Source organism: Melospiza melodia, chromosome 1 (genome assembly GCF_035770615.1).
Source record: "Melospiza melodia melodia isolate bMelMel2 chromosome 1, bMelMel2.pri, whole genome shotgun sequence".
Taxonomy (NCBI): Eukaryota; Metazoa; Chordata; class Aves; order Passeriformes; family Passerellidae; genus Melospiza; species Melospiza melodia.
In genome coordinates this window covers 26,278,170-26,297,336 of record NC_086194.1, presented here as the reverse complement: position 1 = coordinate 26,297,336, position 19,167 = coordinate 26,278,170, and the positions used below count along the sequence as shown (strand labels likewise).

The window sequence follows — 19,167 nt, the reverse complement described above, 5'->3', positions numbered from 1 at the left end:
TCTAAATGTGAATCATTGTATTTTCCAATGGATTTAGTAGCCCAAGCATGCCTCTTCATTTGTCCTTTGAAAGCTCACAGGTTTTTGTTTGGCTTTTATGCAGAGGTGGAGTGAGTTTCAGCACAGTGGCTGATCTGAGGCAGTTATCTCTCCTTAAGTATAAATTAGCATAGGTCCAGTATAAACATTGTTTTAGACTTCAAGAAAATCAAAGAGCAGTAAACATTATATATTCTTTGCATACAGATGTCTTTACTCCCCCTCCAGAACTAGGGTAATTTTTCACAGAAATTTCTTAAAGATGCTTTTACTGCCCATTTTGGTTTCTCTGAGAGCCTGCTTTCAGATATTCTCCTTATAATACATACAGCAGAAATTATTAATTAAAAAAACAACCAAAAGAGCCAGAAAATTTATCTTTAAAGCTCATTGAACCTTACTTCCAGCTCTGACAATCAACAAAACTGGAGCTATGACTGTATTTAATATAGTTGTTTTCAATTAGGGAGACTATGGAGATAAAGGTGATACAGGGAGCAAAGGTGCCAAAGGAGAGATTGGAGACCCAGGACCTCCAGGGCCAAAGGTAAAGCACATTTTCATGTAACTTAAATTTACAGAGTAGAAACTAGGCAAATTTGGCTTTTGCTAAATATCTCACTCTACACATTTCTAGGGATCTGGGGGAAGAAAAGGTGAACCTGGTCTTTCGGTAAGTAGATAAATAAATTATTTGAAGCAATAGCAGTTTATCTGGGAAAATTATTTAAAGGCTATGTGATCTTACACAAGGCTGTTTATGAGATATTGCACTGCCTGCATTTTTGTAAATAAATAAATATTTCAGCATTCTTAACACTAGAACACATAACAAATGAATACTCTTTTTCAGAGAGAAGATGTTATCAGACTTATCCATGAAATATGTGGTAAGCATTCCAGTATGGAAAAAAAAGTAGTTCTGATAAAACACAGTGAATTTATATTGACTGAATGGATTTTTCCTCTGCATGTTTGTGTGTCAGGATACCATTGATATTAAAACAATTCTCACTATGTTGCCAGAACTCTACCTGAAGTAATTTGGTCCAGCTCTGTTCCTGTGATCAGTACCAGTAACTGGAAATTAATTAATTAATTGAGTTTTAACTGACTAAATCTGATATATGAGTCCAATTCATTTTTTGAAGGTTGTCTCTCATAAAATGTCTGAAATGGTTATTCTTCTAGGTTGTGGTATCAAATGTAAAACAACACCACTGGAACTAGTATTTGTCATTGACAGCTCAGAAAGTGTTGGGCCAGAAAACTTCAAAATTATCAAAACCTTTATGAAAACATTCATTGACAAGGTTTCGGCCAACCACGCTACAACCCGCATTGGCATTATCAACTTCAGCCACAGAGTGGACCTGGTGTCTACTCTGAAGCAGTACACCAGCAAGGAGCGCCTGAAATCAGCTGTTGACGAGATGCCCTACCTGGGAGAGGGCACGTACACAGCCTCTGCCATCCAGGAAGCCATCCACCTGTTCCAGGCAGCGCGCCCGGCCGTCAGGAAGGTGGCTCTTGTCATAACGGACGGACAGGCGGACAACCGGGACAAGGTACGGCTGGACACCATCGTAAGAGAGGCCCACGCTACGAATATTGAGATTTTTGTCATTGGGATTGTACAAAGGACTGATCCTCATTTTGATGACTTCCTGAAAGAAATGCAGCTCATTGCAACAGACCCTGATGAAGAACATGTTTATCAGATAGACGACTTCGTAACGCTTTCAGGTAAAAGAAACTACTTCAGTAAGAGGAAGCTGGAAAGAATGTTTGTCCCCTCCCATGGCCAGGCAAGGCGGCCTGAGTGGCAGCTTTTATTTCTCTTTTGGATAAAGCTCACTCTTGTTTCACATCATCTTTGGCCAAATGAAACCTTTGCCAATTTTTTTACCTCTTGCAGAGGCAATAAACCACAATTAACATCAGTTTTCTAAGCCCAGGTCTTCTTTGGGGTACTCCTCTTCTGTGAGAGATTGCATCAGCCTTGCTTCACAGTCCTTTTGTGCTTGGCCAGAGTTTCATCCTGGAGAGATGCAGGTTTTCTTCCACTTTGGTGTAACACCTCAAACTCTCTCTCTCTCTTTCTTTTGTGTTTTGTGAGTCTTGGAATCCCTCCACTTTCTCTTGCAAGGACTCTTTCTTTTTTTTTTTTTTTTTTTTCTCTCTCTGAAAGCCATAAGGAAACCTGTGCTTCCACCCTAGTTTCAGGGAAAAAAACGTATGTGGCTTGAAAAATATCTGTGGCTATGGGTGAAATCAGGAGAAAATCCAGAGGAAATATATAATGACCCATAAATAAAAAGGTACATTGATCTAGACTAACTGTAGACCAGCCTATACTTTTCCTGAGCGTCAACTTATTTTGCTATGCTGAGATTGTAAATGAAGTTAAGTCTGGATTTAAGACATTGACAAAAATCCAAGCTCTGGTCTGGTTCCCACTGGGATTAAATATAAGTCCTTTACTCAGACTCCAGCATTCAACATAAAAATATTTCCAGTCCCTGGTATTTTTTAGTTTCACAAATAAGTAGAAAACTGTCGCCCAGTTTTTCTTTTTCTTTCTTATGTTTAAACACTTCTTTTCATTCACCCTCATTTTTTTAACTGTTATTCTCTTTTCTGCTATGACTTCTACTTCTTAGAGGGACTTGGTATTTTTATCAGTTTTTTCTTAAAATAACAACATGGCACTAAAAATAATTCAGAGACTGTGTTACTTCATTACTTATCATTTGCATTTTGACATAACTACAGAAGATGGTCTTTTTCACAAGTCACTGTAATTAAAACTTTAGGACTAATACTGCACTGAAACTTTGTTCTGAATCATTGTGACTTCTTTTCATTACCCTTCAAAAATGTCATTATTTCATTAATCTTTTCAGTTCTTGAAAATAAACTGATCACAAAAATCTGTGAGAACGAGTCTGCAGTGTACACCAGATATTACAATATTTTATCTCCTTCTCCAAGTCCGGAACCTGAAACTGCCAGGAAAGATGCTAATAGCCTGTTACCTAAAACAACCACTTCAAAGATTGATATACTTCCTACAGAAGGATCTAGTAACTCAGTGAGTAAACTAGTAGCAGTTGTCAAATGTTTTTAAAATATGTGTCTTAATTTGAATTTGAATATTTTGCCATCTTTATTTAACCATTTATTCACATTTTATTATGCAAATAATGTGTCATTTGACTGGACCAAAGTGTTTGATAAAAACTTTTCAAATTAGAGTGAATTTATTTGTTGAGAACAAATGTTTACAAAAGAAATAAGGCAAGGCTGCCTCTTGGTTGCAATAAATGCTGAGAGTCCTCACATTTTTTTGTAGGTCTTATTAATCTTAGAAGTGAGTTAAAACTCTTACATTTCTATTGTGGCAGGTGCACAGTAGATAAGACATGTATTTATATGCAAGCTGATTATATTAGTTAGTACAATCCTTCTTGTCATGGTCAGACACTTTCCAGGTTGTTCCCAGCCACATTTCTAAGTCATTAATCTTTTGGTGTTCTTTCACTTTCCACATTGGGCTGTACTTCTAGGAGTCCTTATTTGTTACTCTTGGTTCTCCAGCTTTGAATTTCTCCTGACCTGCATTGAGGTTCTTCTCTCTAAAACAGTGCTGCTGCACAGACAGACAGGACAGGAGAGCTTTGATGCAATAGATGATATTTTCTGCAGGTGTGGATCACCTTAGCTCCCTTATTAGGTGTCTGGTATTTTTCAGCCACTGTTGGAGCATCAGATTAGGATATTTGTCAACTCTTTAGGACATTTTTATTGCTTTGCCTAAAATAGTCAAGAAAAACTTAGAGCTTTACAAAATGAGCTTTGCTTGCCCTTATAACCAGATGGATAAACTGTTTAAAATATATGATATACAAACATGTGTAGCTGCATGGAATGGATATAGCAGACCATGATACTGGTATTCAAATATTAATTGAATACAGATTACAGATAATTAAATATCAGTGTCTTCCTGTGGAGGAGCCAATGGATTATCCACTATTAATCCTTGTAGTATTGTTTATAAAATATCATTCATAATTAAATAGTTCACTTTCAAAATCTAGGTTAATTTCCAAGAATAAGAGCTCCTTTGGTAAGTGTGATTAATTTAGATTTTTGGCTTATAATATATCTAGACAGATCTGTGAGACACTGAGGGTCAGTTTTGACATTCTGTATTTTTAAGAAAAATAAATGTAAACCTAGATAGATGCTGATTTTATAAAACATGTGATAAGAATCAGAAAGGATTCTTAGGTAGGTTCATAGGTATATCAGATAGGATTAGATGCTCACACACTTGGTTCTGGCTGGCTGTTGTTATGGATAAATCTTCAAACTGTTGAATTACTATCATAAACAGAGTCTTTTTGCAGACCTAGAGAAGAAATGCAAAATTCAAAGGACTGGACGAATTGTCTGCATCTTTACATTCCACCAAGACTGAGTTCCAATACTCTGAAGAGTTTTCTTAAATTGACTTTGCCAGTGGTGTCTGTAAATGGGAAGATAGTGAATAGTATCAAATTCCTTTCTGCTCTCAGTAGGTAATCAATGTCTGATTAAGGCAGTTGTTTGTACTATACTGTACTAGGGACCTTACAAATCTTCTTGAATATGCTAAAATATTACGCAAATCTTTAGATAATAGTTGCAATTTGAAGAGCAGGGTTGACTGCTTAACACTTCTATCAAGGTAAATTCTAAAATTCTAATGATTAGCAACTGGCTGTTAACCAGAAACAGGACAGATTGAAGATGTCAGATCATGCCCAATGAGTGTACTAGATGTTAAGCAGCAGTGACTTACCCAAAAATTATTCCCATTTTTTGTTTTATTTGTATTGCAGACTAAGTAGTGACTGGAATTTAGCTTAAATTGAATGAATTCAGCTTAGTGGCTAAATCAGAGGCATTACTTTCCCTTTTCATTATGCTCTCATGGTCAGAAAATTATGGCTCCATACTAAATCATCACAGTAACCAATCTGCTTTCAATAGTGTTTTTTCACATGTTGTTTAGCAAAAGTTTCCTGCATAATTCTATCTTTTTTTTTCTTTTCTTTTTGCATAATGCCCAGAGAGAGTTTTAAGATTTTGACTCCTTTTGCAGCATAGTCCATTGCGATCCGCACACACTGAACCTCTGCCATCTGCTCAGGACCACAATGTGACCACCTCTCCTCGCAGTCAATCAGTACTTCCCCCAGTTTATAACATATCTGAAATCAGACCCCGGAGCCCAGCTGTCAATCCTTTTCTTGGTGGAACTGCTACTGAAGATCACCAGTCAGCTGTGTGGCAAGCAGAGGTTGCAAGAACCCAAAAAAGTGAGTAATAAATTCTGTCTGCAGGTTCTGGGTAGCAAGTCTGTACCAAAAAAAAAAAAGAAAAAGAAAAAAAAAAGCGCAAACCCCACTCCCTCTTCCAATATAATTTAGATTTTATTACTTTTTGTATTTCTGTGTGCTCTGTCTACAGACGTCACACACACTCATATGATACCTTTGCTTAACTGCATGCTTAGGTATTTAAATAGCAGCTTGATTCTTGCATCAGGATTTAGGCAGTCTTGCTTCCAGCTAATCCTTTATTTTTTTTTTAAGCCTGTTCAGGTAGTCATTTATGGAAGGGGAATTTGGCCAGGCACTACAAGAAAGAAAACAAGAGGGGTGCTTTTCTTACTGAAGGAGGCACTTCTAAGATAACATAACTTATTCCCAGAATCCAAGCTAACTTTTACTGATACACTTTCAGATCCAAGGTGCTTGGAACCTATGAAACCAGGAGATTGTTGGAACTATGTGGTGAAATGGTATTATGACAAGGCTGGCAATTCTTGTGGCCAGTTCTGGTATGGAGGTTGTGATGGTACCAACAATAGATTTGAAACAGAAAAAGAATGTCGAGAAACCTGTGTCGATTGATGAATAAGTAAGTTGTCTCCTTCTGGTCCTCCATGAATCACCTCTTTTCTTGCTTATGTGTGATTTTACATTAATCAAAACTCAGTTTTCCTTTTCAACTCATAGCCTGTATTCTGCAATTTCTCGCAGTCATTCCTTTTCTTTACTGCTTTACTATGGTGCTTAACTTTAGAGGGACACAATATTGTCACCAACTCCAACTTTGTCACCTCCCTATTTACTCACTTCTCTAGATCACTTATCTTGAGTAGGACAGACTGTGGCATTCATCTTTCAGTGACATCTCTCCACTGACTCTTTATCCCAATTTTAGTTTTATTTATTTCACAGCTTATAAGGCTGTCCCTCTCAAATCTATGACTTTCCCTTGGGGAGGGACCTTACATTTTGGAAATCCAGTCAGACTATACTGGCTATCTTTGATACATCTGCTTAGTGAGCAAGGCATGGCCTTCAGAAAGGTTTCTTATCAGTAGTGCATAACTGCCTTTACAAAAGCCATATAACTTATCCCAAATAACTTGCATTAAATACTCTATTTCAACTTTCAGTATAGGAAAATTTTATTGAGCTGCAGAGCATGTTTTTCAAAACTTTTCAGGAAAATTAAACAATTTCTTATTAATTCCAGAAATTACTTCTGTTGGGAACTCTCGAAGTTGGAAGTCCATGTGTACTGAGGAAGAACTGACTGAGAAGAATCCAAAATAATGTGTTAGCTTGAAATTATTGCTGCTGTGCTTTATTGCTTTCCCCACTGCTGTCTGCACATTAACCAGGTTCCTGCATAATGTATGTTAGCTGCAACACCATAGCAATAACTTGAAGTCACACATACACACACTTTTCCCTCTGAATTTACAGTAACTTGATACTACTGCTCATGGGAATAATGAGATTCTATTTTTAGGATTAAAATATCAAAAGTGTTTACACTTGGTTAATGACCAAGGTCTCTTAGTCTCGTGGAAGAATAAAATATGCTCTAGATTTAAACAGTAGAGAGTAGTTCCTGAAATTAGCACTCCTAATACAGCATTTAGAGACATAAATAAAGATTTCCATTTATTAGAGTTCTTCTTTGGAATGTAAGTAACACAGCTATTGGTAATTAGGGGGTTTTTCCATTTTTAAAGCACACTTGGATTAACATCAATGTAATAGTTTCAATTATAAAGGTTGGACTTTCATTTAGAACTACATTAAAAACTGGGTTCTTCAGGTCCTTTAAGCTAGTCAGTACATTTCAATTTCTCAGGGTCTCTGGGTTAAAAAATAAAGAGTTATTTCACTCTAATACTCTAATATATGCTATTAAACTAAAAAAAGGGAAAAGCACTGTAAGATATGTATTAATGTTTACTGATATCCTTTCTACTTTTAGCCATAACCCTATATGAGCTCATTGTTAAAACTGAAAATGACAAATATGATTAAATTGGGAAGTAATGCCTGATAAAGAGTCAAGCATCATTATTTCTTTGTAAACAAAATAATGGAATCTACATAGGCTGTATGGACAACTCTTGATATGTTCAAACACTGACTTGCACAATTTGTAAATAAATGACAGGATGTACTTTGCAAAATGAACTTGTTTTGCAGCAAATAGGATGCAAACCTAATTCTGTGTAAAACTGTGCTTGAAGTAGAGTTTAAAGTTTTTAATTTTTTTCCCAAAAATCTGGCCTTTAATTAAAAAATTGAGAGCAGCCCCAGAAAACATCCTAATCTTATACTCAGAACTAAAATGATGATAATATACTCATAATAACATGATGACCATTCAAAAAACCTCCAAGGGCACAATTAATTTCTGTGTGACATGGAACAGTAAAACTGAAAGATATTATCTTGTACTATGCATTCTATGAAGATCCCCTTAATCCTACCAGGAACATTTTACATTTAGCTGCACCTGGAAACTCACAGCAGCAAAGCCCCCTGGAATTGCAAGAGAGATTAGGAATCTGCAAGATCTTTCAAAACTGCTCTAATCTTGCGTGCTTGGGCAGTTGCTTCAGGGGTGGAATTAGCTGTGTGTTCAGCTCCAGATCTCCAGACAAAGAGATACATCTGTCTAAGAAATACTGGGGACAATGAGATTGGGAATAAATAGGAAGATGTAGGTTATGGGTTTGCAATATCTTCTATAAAGTTTGTTGAAAACCTTTCTGGTAAAGCTGACAGACTTTAGTACAAATAGTGAAATCATTTGTTACTTAACAAGGATATAAAATAAGCAGTTACTCTTTAACATGCATACAAGGACTTGTTTAAAGGCAGTTAAACAAGGGTTATAGAAACGACCACTGCTTTATTTTCCATTTTCATGTAGGGCTGACTAAACCTTTTGTAGCAAAGAGGGAAAAGTGAAACTATAAGGTTGTTTTGAAAGTTGTATGCTGTTCAAATCAGATTATCCTGAAACGAACACTTTTCTGTTCAGGTCTTTCTGTGTGGCTCCAGACTGCAAACTCTGAATTTATGCTCTGACATTTAGCAAACCATGGAAAAGCACATAAGTCCCTCCTAAAGGACTCTTCCCTAAATCTGCATCAGCAGTGACTGGCAGCGCTGGCTCCCGTGTCTCCTCACGCAGCTCTGCCATCCAAGGGTGTCATGGGGCAATGAACCAGGAGAGGGCCCTGCTTGCCAAACATCCTCTGGTTTATTCCTGACTCGTGTCAAATCAGACAAGATCATTGCTGAGAGAATTACAGTTCTCACAGGCAAACAAACCCTTTATTTTTGTCATGGGCAAATTTTAAAAGCTAGAATAGTTTAATCCTTAAATCTTCTGCTAGACCAGGCAAAATGCTACAAACCTTAAAAGCTAATAGTGAATAACAGTCTTTTCTATAGAACTGATCATTATAAGATAAATTCTTTTTCTGACATCCTTGATTCTAAGAGTTCAGATAAAGACTCAGAAAATTAACAGGAAAATAGTGTTTCATTTGCTCAGCATAGAACAGCAGCAGCTTTTCCCTTTGAGAAGCTCTACCACTCTCTTGTTCACAACTATCAAACAGAATTAATCTTTTGCCTTAACCCAGTTCACTCACTGTCTGTCCCTAGGACTCACTCAAACATTAGTAACACTGCCTCTGCATTGACCATCCTGCTGTCTGCTCTCTGAAACTCCTCTGTTTCTTTTACATCTTCAAATTTCCTTTCTGTTACCCTAAATTGACTGAAGATATGCAACATTTCCTGCACTGCACTTTTGAACATCCTTGGAAGACTGATTGATGTGTTTCCTCATTTGGAACTTGTCATCAAAAACATTCCCTGGAAGGAAAAGTGGAAAGAAAAAGAAAAATAAAGAAGAAGAAAAAGGTGAATTAAAAATTATGCTACTGATAGCATGGCTGAGACCCATATCCCCATTTGTAAGGAAACATTTTATGGACAGTATAGACTTGGTGCCACATTCCCACACTTCTTGGTTGCTTCCTGAACTCTTTTGATACCATCTGTACATACAGAACACCCTCACCCTTCCCCAAAGCTTGCAAGGGCATCACAGCACAGAGTTACAAACATGTTCTCATGGGTAACCCGATGATTCTTTGTTATTAACAAAACAAATAATTCCTCCTTCTCCTCCACCCCTCAGTGAAAGGGCCAAAGCATTCATGGGCAAGTGTGTGGCCTGGGACACCCCAGCTCCACCAGCAAGTAGAGCAATTTTTTTGCTGACGCATGAGAAACTATAAGTTCAGCACTGAGATCTTAGATGTTACTGTTATTCCTCCTGCAGCTTCTTATCAATCATTCTTTAGAATCATTTTTGTCTCTCTAGGCTGACATTTTACCTTCCCAGTTGTAGAACTCTTGCAGGTGCTGCTGAAGCCAATCTGCAGCAGGTCAAGGTTTTGAAATTCCACAGGCAAATGTAAGCAGACAGCTGCCATGCTTGGTAGATAGACAACAAAATACGAATTATAAATTACATTTACTTACTAGATTTGTTTACTTAAGACTGGCTTAAATATAAGGGTCTTTACTTCCAAGAGAATTATTATATTTCTTCATGAGACAAAATCAGTTCTAAGCTTTAGGGATAAGTGAAACTCAAATTTTTAGCCAAATGCTACTGAAGTGTGAATTTTTTTCCTAACCAGGAATATGTAGAAATTCAGCCAAATGCTCTGAAACGTAATCCATGAAGATTTTCTATTTTGGCATTCTAATGTATGTGAGACCTATTTTAGAGCAATTTGTAAGACAAAAGAAGGAGAGATTGTCCCACAATCCCTGCTTTTAGCAGCTGTAGCCTTCCTACATGCGGACAAGGAGGGAGAAGGGAGATTTTTTGCATTTTATTGGTTTGGCAAAAGGGATCACCAACATCTGGCATAGTTAACCCTGGGGCACAAAGAAACCACTTCTTATTATAAAAGGAGTGATCAATAAGTGCTTTGACAAGAATAAATCTGGCAAGCCAAAGCTCAACATGTGAGTAAAACCCCCAAAGAATTTTGGATTAGCTCTAAAATAACTAAACTAATCCCAAATGCTGCTGGAATTTTGACTGGTGTTCCTGTCTCAGCAGTTTAAAGCTTTCAGGACACTTAAAAAAAAAAAACCTGCCAGAGCAGTAAAAAACTGATCAACAAATCAGAAAGGCCCCCAGGATGTGCCTTCAGAAACAGAGGCTGGGAAGAGGGGTTGTGTCACTGTAAGACACAAAATAACATGACACACACACACCGCTGTTCTCAAGGTAAAAAAGGGAAGTTTATTTTCTGACTCCAACATTTATAGATTTTTTTAAAGTGACAGTGGATTGGAGGGTGAAAGTGCCACCTCTCCAATGACACTGGACAAACCAACAGTCCATCAAATTTCTCTTCCTCTATAGAAGAATGTAAAACAATAAGTTATTTACAGAAAGTGTGTGAGAAAGTTTGTTACAAGAATGTAAACATCAGAAGGCTAAGAAAAATCTTAAAAATTCAGGGCAACAGGGATGCAGGGGAGAGAGATTCTCAGCACTGGAGAGCATGAAGGATTTCAGGGGTTTTGTGGCCTGGTTGCTGCCTGCTGCCCCTGGAGTGCCTTGGGCTGGCTGAGCACACAGACATGGGTGTGGGGATTGAGCCTGGGGACAGATTTTTCCATGGAAAGCAAATGGCTAGTAATCCTTCTGAATTACATTCATGATATAATTGGTAATTTCAGCTACTTCTTACTTCATTCAGGGCAACTCCCTAGTGCATCATGTTTTCTCAAAGGATAGTTTCTATCAGTCTTAACTACATTGTAAATTAATAGGTAAGGTATATTTCTGCTGACCAGAGAGGCAGTATTTTCAAATTAATTAACACATAATGAGATTCACATATAAAATCTGGGTTTGAAGATTAATATTTTCATTCCAAGCTCCCTCCGAGGACTATGACTGGATGTTTTTAGTCTGCACACCATGTAACTGAACAGATCATAAGTGACTTGAGGCAAAGGCTGCCAAAATACACAGTATCAGTAATAACTGGAAAGTATACTGATGAGGGCAGTACTGGAGGCAGCTCCATGTTCTTCCTGAAGGGAACAATCATGTTTCCAAGTAGAAATCTTCCATTCTTTTTCCATATGAACCATACAATATAGTCAATCAAAAGTCACAGTACTTGCTGGACATTCTAAAGGATACAAGTGGATGTGTCTGAGTGAAAACCATCCTTTGAGCAGAGTTTTCAAGAATTTAGCAGTCATATGTCAGGCTTTTTTGAGATTTTTTACACTCTCATTGGTGTGTCTGATTTGTTTACAGTTCATAAGCTGTCCGAAGCTCTTTCCTTTTTAAGAGGAGAAAATCATCCAACATAGGTCCCATCAAATAAGTTATAGGTTGTCATGGAGTAAGGGTGTTGTACTGGTCCTCAAGTCAAGCATAACAGAACTTGTGTCAGCAAGAAGATGTCCCAGCATCTTAAATGATGCAGCTGCAGTACAGGGCCCCAAGGACCACAGTGTTATCCTGCAGTGCCACCAGGAGGAAAACAACAAAATGCCTCTGTAAAACAAACAGCGAGACATCAACAAACTTTTAGAAGGAATATCAAAGTAACAACTTCCAAAACTCAGCAGAAGCTGCTTAAATTGCCTCTTAATTCATCTCACAACTTACATTTTCTACAGGCCACTGTAGCTGCTCCTTGGTCACCTTGGAAAATTCTTAAGTTGTCTTAAAACTGGCTTAACCTGAACATTGTGTAAACAGGATGTTCCACAAACCAGATTCTGAGCATTGCAGGGCCAAGGTATTTACACTAAGCAGGAACACAGCTGTAAAAAGGGCTTGAATGCACTGTACCAAACTATGAAAACCAAAGAGCAACACACCCCATAATCACATTGTGAATCCCCTGGCAGAAACCCCCTCCATCTATAACCATTGCAATACTGCTGAATCTGCAAATAAAGAAAAAATTCTAACAATCAGTCAATAAATAAAAAGTGAAGGGCTCCAGAGCTCATGAGCTGGTGTTCAAGGTGGTGCAGGAGGTTTGAAACAGGAGTAAAAGTTTCAGACTCTGCTTTTGGGCTGTGCCTCAATACACCCAGCGTGGCCCCTCCTGGATACAGCCTGGGGCACAGGCTGAACCCACCCCTGCAGTCAGCTCAAACTGGCCATGGCCCAGCTCACCCATTCTCTGCAAAGCTTTCTGACATTACAGCCCTGAGAACATGCTTCATTCAGAACATCATTTCACTAAACTCCTCTCTTTTTTTAGACTTTTTTCTGTAGCATCTTGTTCTGTCATGGGAGCCCACTCCAGCACTACCTCTTAATCACACAGCTACAATAGGAGAGGGCAGCATTATTATCAGATCTGGAAGTTATTTGTGATATAAAATTCATTCAAACAGTCACATCAAGTCATTCTTGCCGTCAGGTGAATGTTGACTTCTCACACCCGTGACGTGCTGGTAGCACTCTTGGTCTCCAGCTTCTCCGTGAGGCGCAAAGAAGGGGCGGACACTGATCTTCTCTCTGGTGACCAGGGACAGCATCCTAGGGAGTGGCCTGCAGTTGTGTCAGGGGAGATTAAAGTTGGATATTAGGAAAGGTTCTTTCACCCACAGGGTGGTTGGGCACTGGAACAGGCTCCTGAGGGAAGTGTCACAGCACCAGGCCTGATGGAGTTCAGGAAGTGTTTGGACAATGCCCTCAGGCACTTGGCATGACTCTTGGGGCTGTCCTGTGCAGGACCAGGAGTTAGACTTTGATCCTTGTGGATCCCTGCCAACTCAGAATATTCTGTTAATCCATGATCTCCACCTCCTCTCAGGCAGTTACTTGCCAGCTGGTTACCAGAGGGTAGCAAGCATTTATTTGGACATTTCCTCCTGTGGGTCTCAACATACAGTTTTTGGGTGCTGGCTAAAGTTTAACTGTGCTTTCTTTAACCAGCTTGCTTCCTGCTCTAATATTGAGCAGATGTATTTGTGAAACAGCAGTGAAATGCTAAATATCAGCATGATGCTGAATGAACATCAAGGGAAAGTGTTTCCTGCCTTGCTGCATTTCTTTCCTAGTCTTTATGCATGCACTTTTTAAGAATAGCAAATAATTCATAAGCACTGGGCTTAAGTTACGCACAGGTGCTACAAGCAGCACTGGCCCCACTTTATTACTTAAAAAACGTTTTGGATCCTGTTCTCACATTGCCTATAATCATCATTTTTAACAGCAGCTACCTCCTTCTAATCTCTCCTCAGAGTTCAGAAGCTTTTGTTACAGAAAAAGGAACTGTGCCAATACCAAGGTTACCAATACCAAGGAAATGCAAGATCATTGTTCAGCAAGCAATAGGCATGGTGATTGTACAGGGACAGAGAAAAGGACTTTTAGACCCATAAACCCCAGTGTGCATTAACCAGGGCACAACACTGGAAGGAGGGCAAACTCCCCTTGTAGTTAGGCAATCTAACAGAACAATTCCTTTCCCACATAATGGAAATGGCACAGACACAAAAGATATTTTAACCACCCTTCTATAATATGGGACTATAAAGAGATGCTTAGTGTAGTGCTGCTCAGAATGACAAGCAGAACTTTCACAATGCCACTGTTGCTCTGGAAGGAAAGGGAGAACATGAAGACTCAAAGGGTGAGATGGGCACAATCAGCACTGCTGATGGTCAGGCAGGGGCTCCCTGGGCTGCAGAAGGGAGATGAATGCAAGCAGCAGCAGGGACTAACAAGAAAATACATGGGGGAGCTGAAGGTAAAACATGGAGGTGCAAAACATGTGCAAAGCTGACATTTCTAGGATTGTAGGAAAATTCAGGTAGGAAAAGACCACAGAAATCATCCAGTCTATTCAGGATTCCCTCTCAAAGGAAAGTCAACTACAAGGTCAGGTTGCCTTACTCAAGCTTCTACACTCCTGCACACAGGCACAGATCCTGGGGAAGTGAGTCTCGTCCTCAGACCTGACCCTCCTGAACAGTCCAAAGCCCCCAAGGGCAGTCAGGGAAATACAGAATGTGCGGACTGGCAGCAGGAAGCCAGGAGCTGTGCAGAAAACCCACTGTTAAGGTGTTCCCTTGATGAAGTGCTCCTGCTGGAACATTTTGGAGTTCAGCCATCCAAGCACATTACAAAAGAGTAAAATCAAAAGGTGTTGCCCTCTCTTCAGTCCTTCAGAGTCTCTCCACTACTGACTAATAACTAGCATGGGACATGCACATTCTTCATACTACTGTTTTCTTACCTCATGCTCATCTTAGAAGCAATGCTTCTGCATACACAATTATATATTTAAAAGTCAAGGGACTAGCTGGTCCAGCTGAACATGTGTAATTTACCTTTGTTTAACTGCAAAAGCCATAGGAAACCTCTTAATGTTTTTGGTTGATTTATATGTTGCAACAGCTTTCTCAGTCTCTCCTGGGCCCAGACATCTAGCCCACAAATATGTGTGGCTAATAGGACACAGCAAATTTTTTCCAACCATTCTTTCACAGTGGGGTTTGTTTCATACTGTTAAACATTTGTAATAGTTTCCTCATTTTGCCCTGAAGTGAAGAATAAAATTCCTAGATGCTACATGTAAGAGAAACTCATGCTCCCTCCGCTTCTTTGAGACTCCCAAGGACTGAGAGTTCAGGGTGGCAGCTCACCACCAGTACCTCCGGATCTTTTAGAAAGCTTTTGCTTTTAAAATATGTGTAAAATCTACAACTCTGACTCACAAAATGAAACGAACAAAAAATAATTCAGCAACACTGAAACTGTTTGCTGCAAAGACCAGGCCAAATCAGAGAGCCACCACACATCTGTAAGGCTCTGGTTCTCAGTTGGTATTGCTGACACTTCTTGAACAAGAAGTGCTGGCCAGTACAGGGACTGGCAGAACTGGAAATTTTGTGCAATTACAATAGGTTTATATGAAACAACCAAGGCTCTGTGAATCTAACTTATTCTCCTGGAGAAAGTACTAGTAGTTGTACAATTACTAATGAGTCTCAAATGCTACTTTTGTATAGTTTAAAGCAAGAAGATGGAGCTGATGCATGAGACATCTCCCGCTGGGAACAGCATCATTTTGTGCATATTTCAGATCTACATTTGATAAGACAACTTCTATGTTTGATAAGACAATTTCTGCATTTAGACATCATAAAGCTTACCCAAAAAGAAGACATGTCCAGTGTCTTTTGGGAAATATTCCCTTGAGTGAGTCTGAACAAGATATATGAAATGCAGCTTTGAAAGCTGGCAAAGATAAAGTGCATAGAGCCCAGCAGGGAAATAGTTTAAAAGCAGGATGCTGTTGATTAGACTGACAAATAATGTTTTAATCTGGGTAAACAGACACCGCCTATTCTCTGCAAAAAAACCCCTGAGTAACGTTGGTCAGGAATAGGAACAAAGGCTTCATTGTCCCCAGGGAACATTGCCAGCTTGTGAACAGCAGTTTGCTTTTCTAAATGATGTTTGAAAATTTAGTTTAGACATGATTACCCTACCTGTCCTTGAAACATTAACCATATTTCAGCTATGACTTCAACAGATCCTACAGAGGAATATGTGAAACCTGCTGTTCTCACTGGTAAATGGTCAAATGCTGGTGAAGCATTCTCCTGTGATGGGAAAATTTCAAGCCCTCAGGTGTGATTTTCATTTGATTTAGGATTAATCCCTGCAGAGTGCTCAACTGGATTACAAATCTAGGAAGGATATAGGCTCTAGTTTACAGCCACATCCTCCACTTGAAAAATAGTAAGAGAACAGATATTTAACAGTACTCCCATATTTTTTTTTTTTTATTTAGAGTAACTAGATTGAATAAAACATGCATTAAAAAAATAGAGACCTATCTATTTGTTTTGATTTCTACTAAGTACTCGCTTGGCCCTAAGTTAACATTTATGTTAAATCTTATGCTCTCCATCTCCAGGGGCAGGAAGCCAGCACTTAATAGCACAACATTTGAGCGATTCACAGTTAAGAACTCATGTGGGACAGTGAAAGAAAAAACCCAACAAAAAATCCAAGGTTTTAAAGGTGCAGGGAATGCACATTAATTCCCTAGTCTTTTTTACCATTTCTTTGACAGAGGAGGAAGAGTCAAAACCTTGACTCCCTGAGACCATGCAGGATCCAGCTCAGCTGGGGAACACTGAAAGCACAGGGTGGAACTGGGAAGTAGCAGCACGAGAAGGCTGATATGGTTCTTTAGGTGACTGAAGCTATTGACAAAGCTCCTTTCCTTGCAGCCACCTAGAATTTTATCCTAGGAGGGGAATGAGAAGGTGCCGAGGAGTTGCTGGAAGCCAGGCTAGAAATTCAAAGAAGCAAACCAGCCTTTTTGACTTCAAGATGCCAAAGTGGTGTGTTTCAGAGACATCACAGTTTGGTGGTGTACCACTGAAGAACAGTACTGCAAACTTACACACCTACTCAAGTAAAGCAGAGTTTACATGAAATAAATAAACTGCTCACAGCAACTTTTGATGTAACAAACACTCCCGTGAAACTCCCATCTCTATTCAGATACAAATTTGAACTCTATTGCCATGAAGGCATCTTTCTAAGACTGTTCACCTCTCTGCAAAAGTGAAAAATAAGACAGTGACTTCAGCAACGCTCAGAAGACAGGTGGAAAGCTCGTGTTCCTTTCCAGACCACATTGCTACAAGTAATTCCCTCTTCCCAAGGAAAAATTTTTCATACTTCTTTAGCACAACTGGCTGCTGAAATCTCCAGCCAATCCACCTGTCCATCCTACCAAACTGAGAAGTATTTTAAGCACTAAGTGATAAAACCTGCCTCCAACTCTTGCTTCGAAGTGATTGGCTTTAGGCTGATTCTAAAACCTGCTGTAAGTCAGCAAGTTTACTGCAGACAGGTCTGTCTGTCTGTCTGTCTGTGGGATTATACACGGCCTTCAGCTCCCATTGGTACCACGTACTCCTCAAACAGCACTTTGCAGATCAGGTGGTGCAACCACTGACAGAAAAAGGAAACTAAAAAGGAGAAAGGATAGGAATGTTTAAAAGACAAAGCACGCCTCCGAAGAAGGGAACACCTGAGCTATGGCAAAAGAATTGACACTTTCTTATCCCCACAGGTGTGTAACACAGAAGTGGATGATGTTTTGGTCAGTACAGTGCAGACTCTAAAACCTGAGGCTTCAGCCTCCCTAAATAAAAGAAAGCTTACAGAAGAGCATTGCTGGGGAGGAGGAAAAAAGGGGACTGTACTGGTCCTGTAGTATCACAACAAAGGAGCAGCATTATACACAACAGAACAGGGGCTGAAGATGTCTGAAAAGAAGGAGAGGAGAGTGTGTGGGGCACAGCTCAAAACCACATCAGGTCCAAATTGTTAACAAAACCACATCAGGTCCAAAGTGTTAACAAAAACAAACACAGAATTAGCCTCCCTCCAATGTTCTTTTTACTAACCAGTGACAAAAAAAATCTTTACAGTTTATTTTTATTGGCATTTTAAGAAGTCTTGGACCATATATTAGAAAGCTGAAAAAAATGAAGACCTCAGGCTACATTTCTGAATTAAATAACCACTTTCCCTTTAAAAATGCCAAATATCACCCTAACCTAGAAGTGAGATCCCATGATCCATCTGTTTTCCCAAGTCTGTCTTAAATTTCTATACACGTGTAACAGTGAAAATGTTCACTGCAGAGCTCTGATTTTCTCACTTACTCTTCATACAAGTCAGAAAAAGCTCCTCACCACCAAATTTCAGGAACCCATGGAAGGGCTTCATTAAGGTGAAACATTGTCAGAAAGGAAGACAGGCTGCTAAACATTCAGGAGCAAGAGCTGGAATGAGCAATACAAAAGCTTATCTTCCCTGCAGCTTAGAACAAACTTAGCAGTTCCTGGGTGTCAAATGTTTACTTACTTTTTAGTTGGCACTAGTGCACAGGGAAGAGTTCTAGGAAAATTCCCTTGAGCAAATGAAGCTTTCTGCGAACTGGCGAGAAGAGCTTACCGTCATTTGTGGACATTGCACTGTGCCTGCAACTTCTGGTAATCAAATGGGTGAGTCTGTTATACATTGATATTGTAAAAAAATCCAAAAAGCAAGCAAATCAAACACACACTTATGAAACAGCTTTTATCCAGTGTAGCAGCTGCAGCTTTTGCTCTGCTCCAGCACTTGCATTGCCCTGCAATGTGTTGGATGTAGTCTGATCCTGACAATTTGTAAGTTACAGCAGCAGCACCACATGAAAGCATAAACTTTGCCTGAAACTTGACAGGAGCTTTTCTGGTCTGTTCAATTGGCTCTTGTTCCCTTAAATATCGCAGCCTATGAGCTCAGTTAAACTGGTTGCCACCCTTTTGCTGCACTTTGAAATGAAACAGTTAATTAATCCGGGTTAATGGTATTAGCAGGGTCTATTACAGTACTTAAGGTAATGACACACAGCTGTACTGTGCTTCTGCCAACACCACCTCCAACAGCCAGAGTTCCAGATGTGAAGACACCTCCCAGCTGTCCAAGTGCCAGCACTTTTACTGCTCAATGCTGTTCTGCACAAACATTTAGGCTAGAAAGCACAACTTTTAAATTTTAACAGGTCTTTTTCTTTTTAGAAATAAGGGTTTCACTGAAATAATTTTTTTTTTAAACAAGATGGTTAATTTTTTAAACAAGATGGTTAAT

General features: G+C 39.1%; 1 protein-coding gene and 1 long non-coding RNA gene across 2 annotated transcripts in view; one reads left to right on the top strand and one right to left on the bottom strand.

Moving 5' to 3' along the window:
- The window catches only part of COL28A1 (collagen type XXVIII alpha 1 chain), a 58,790-nt gene extending 51,325 nt beyond the window's left edge, over window positions 1-7,465 (top strand). Inside the window, exons 29-36 of the mRNA XM_063176650.1 lie at window positions 506-586; window positions 677-712; window positions 893-929; window positions 1,231-1,785; window positions 2,946-3,133; window positions 5,192-5,408; window positions 5,836-6,012; window positions 6,637-7,465. Coding sequence (XP_063032720.1) covers window positions 506-586; window positions 677-712; window positions 893-929; window positions 1,231-1,785; window positions 2,946-3,133; window positions 5,192-5,408; window positions 5,836-6,005 — 1,284 coding nt within the window. The 3' untranslated portion in view covers window positions 6,006-6,012; window positions 6,637-7,465. The remainder of the gene's footprint in view (window positions 1-505; window positions 587-676; window positions 713-892; window positions 930-1,230; window positions 1,786-2,945; window positions 3,134-5,191; window positions 5,409-5,835; window positions 6,013-6,636) is intronic.
- Window positions 7,466-11,061: 3,596 nt separating this feature from the next.
- Window positions 11,062-18,491, bottom strand: LOC134429461 (uncharacterized). The gene is made up of 3 exons (XR_010030592.1): window positions 18,400-18,491; window positions 12,935-13,044; window positions 11,062-12,030 (listed from the first exon to the last, which is right to left on the bottom strand). It is a non-coding gene; the product is annotated as an uncharacterized LOC134429461 (long non-coding RNA).
- Window positions 18,492-19,167: the final 676 nt, after the last annotated feature.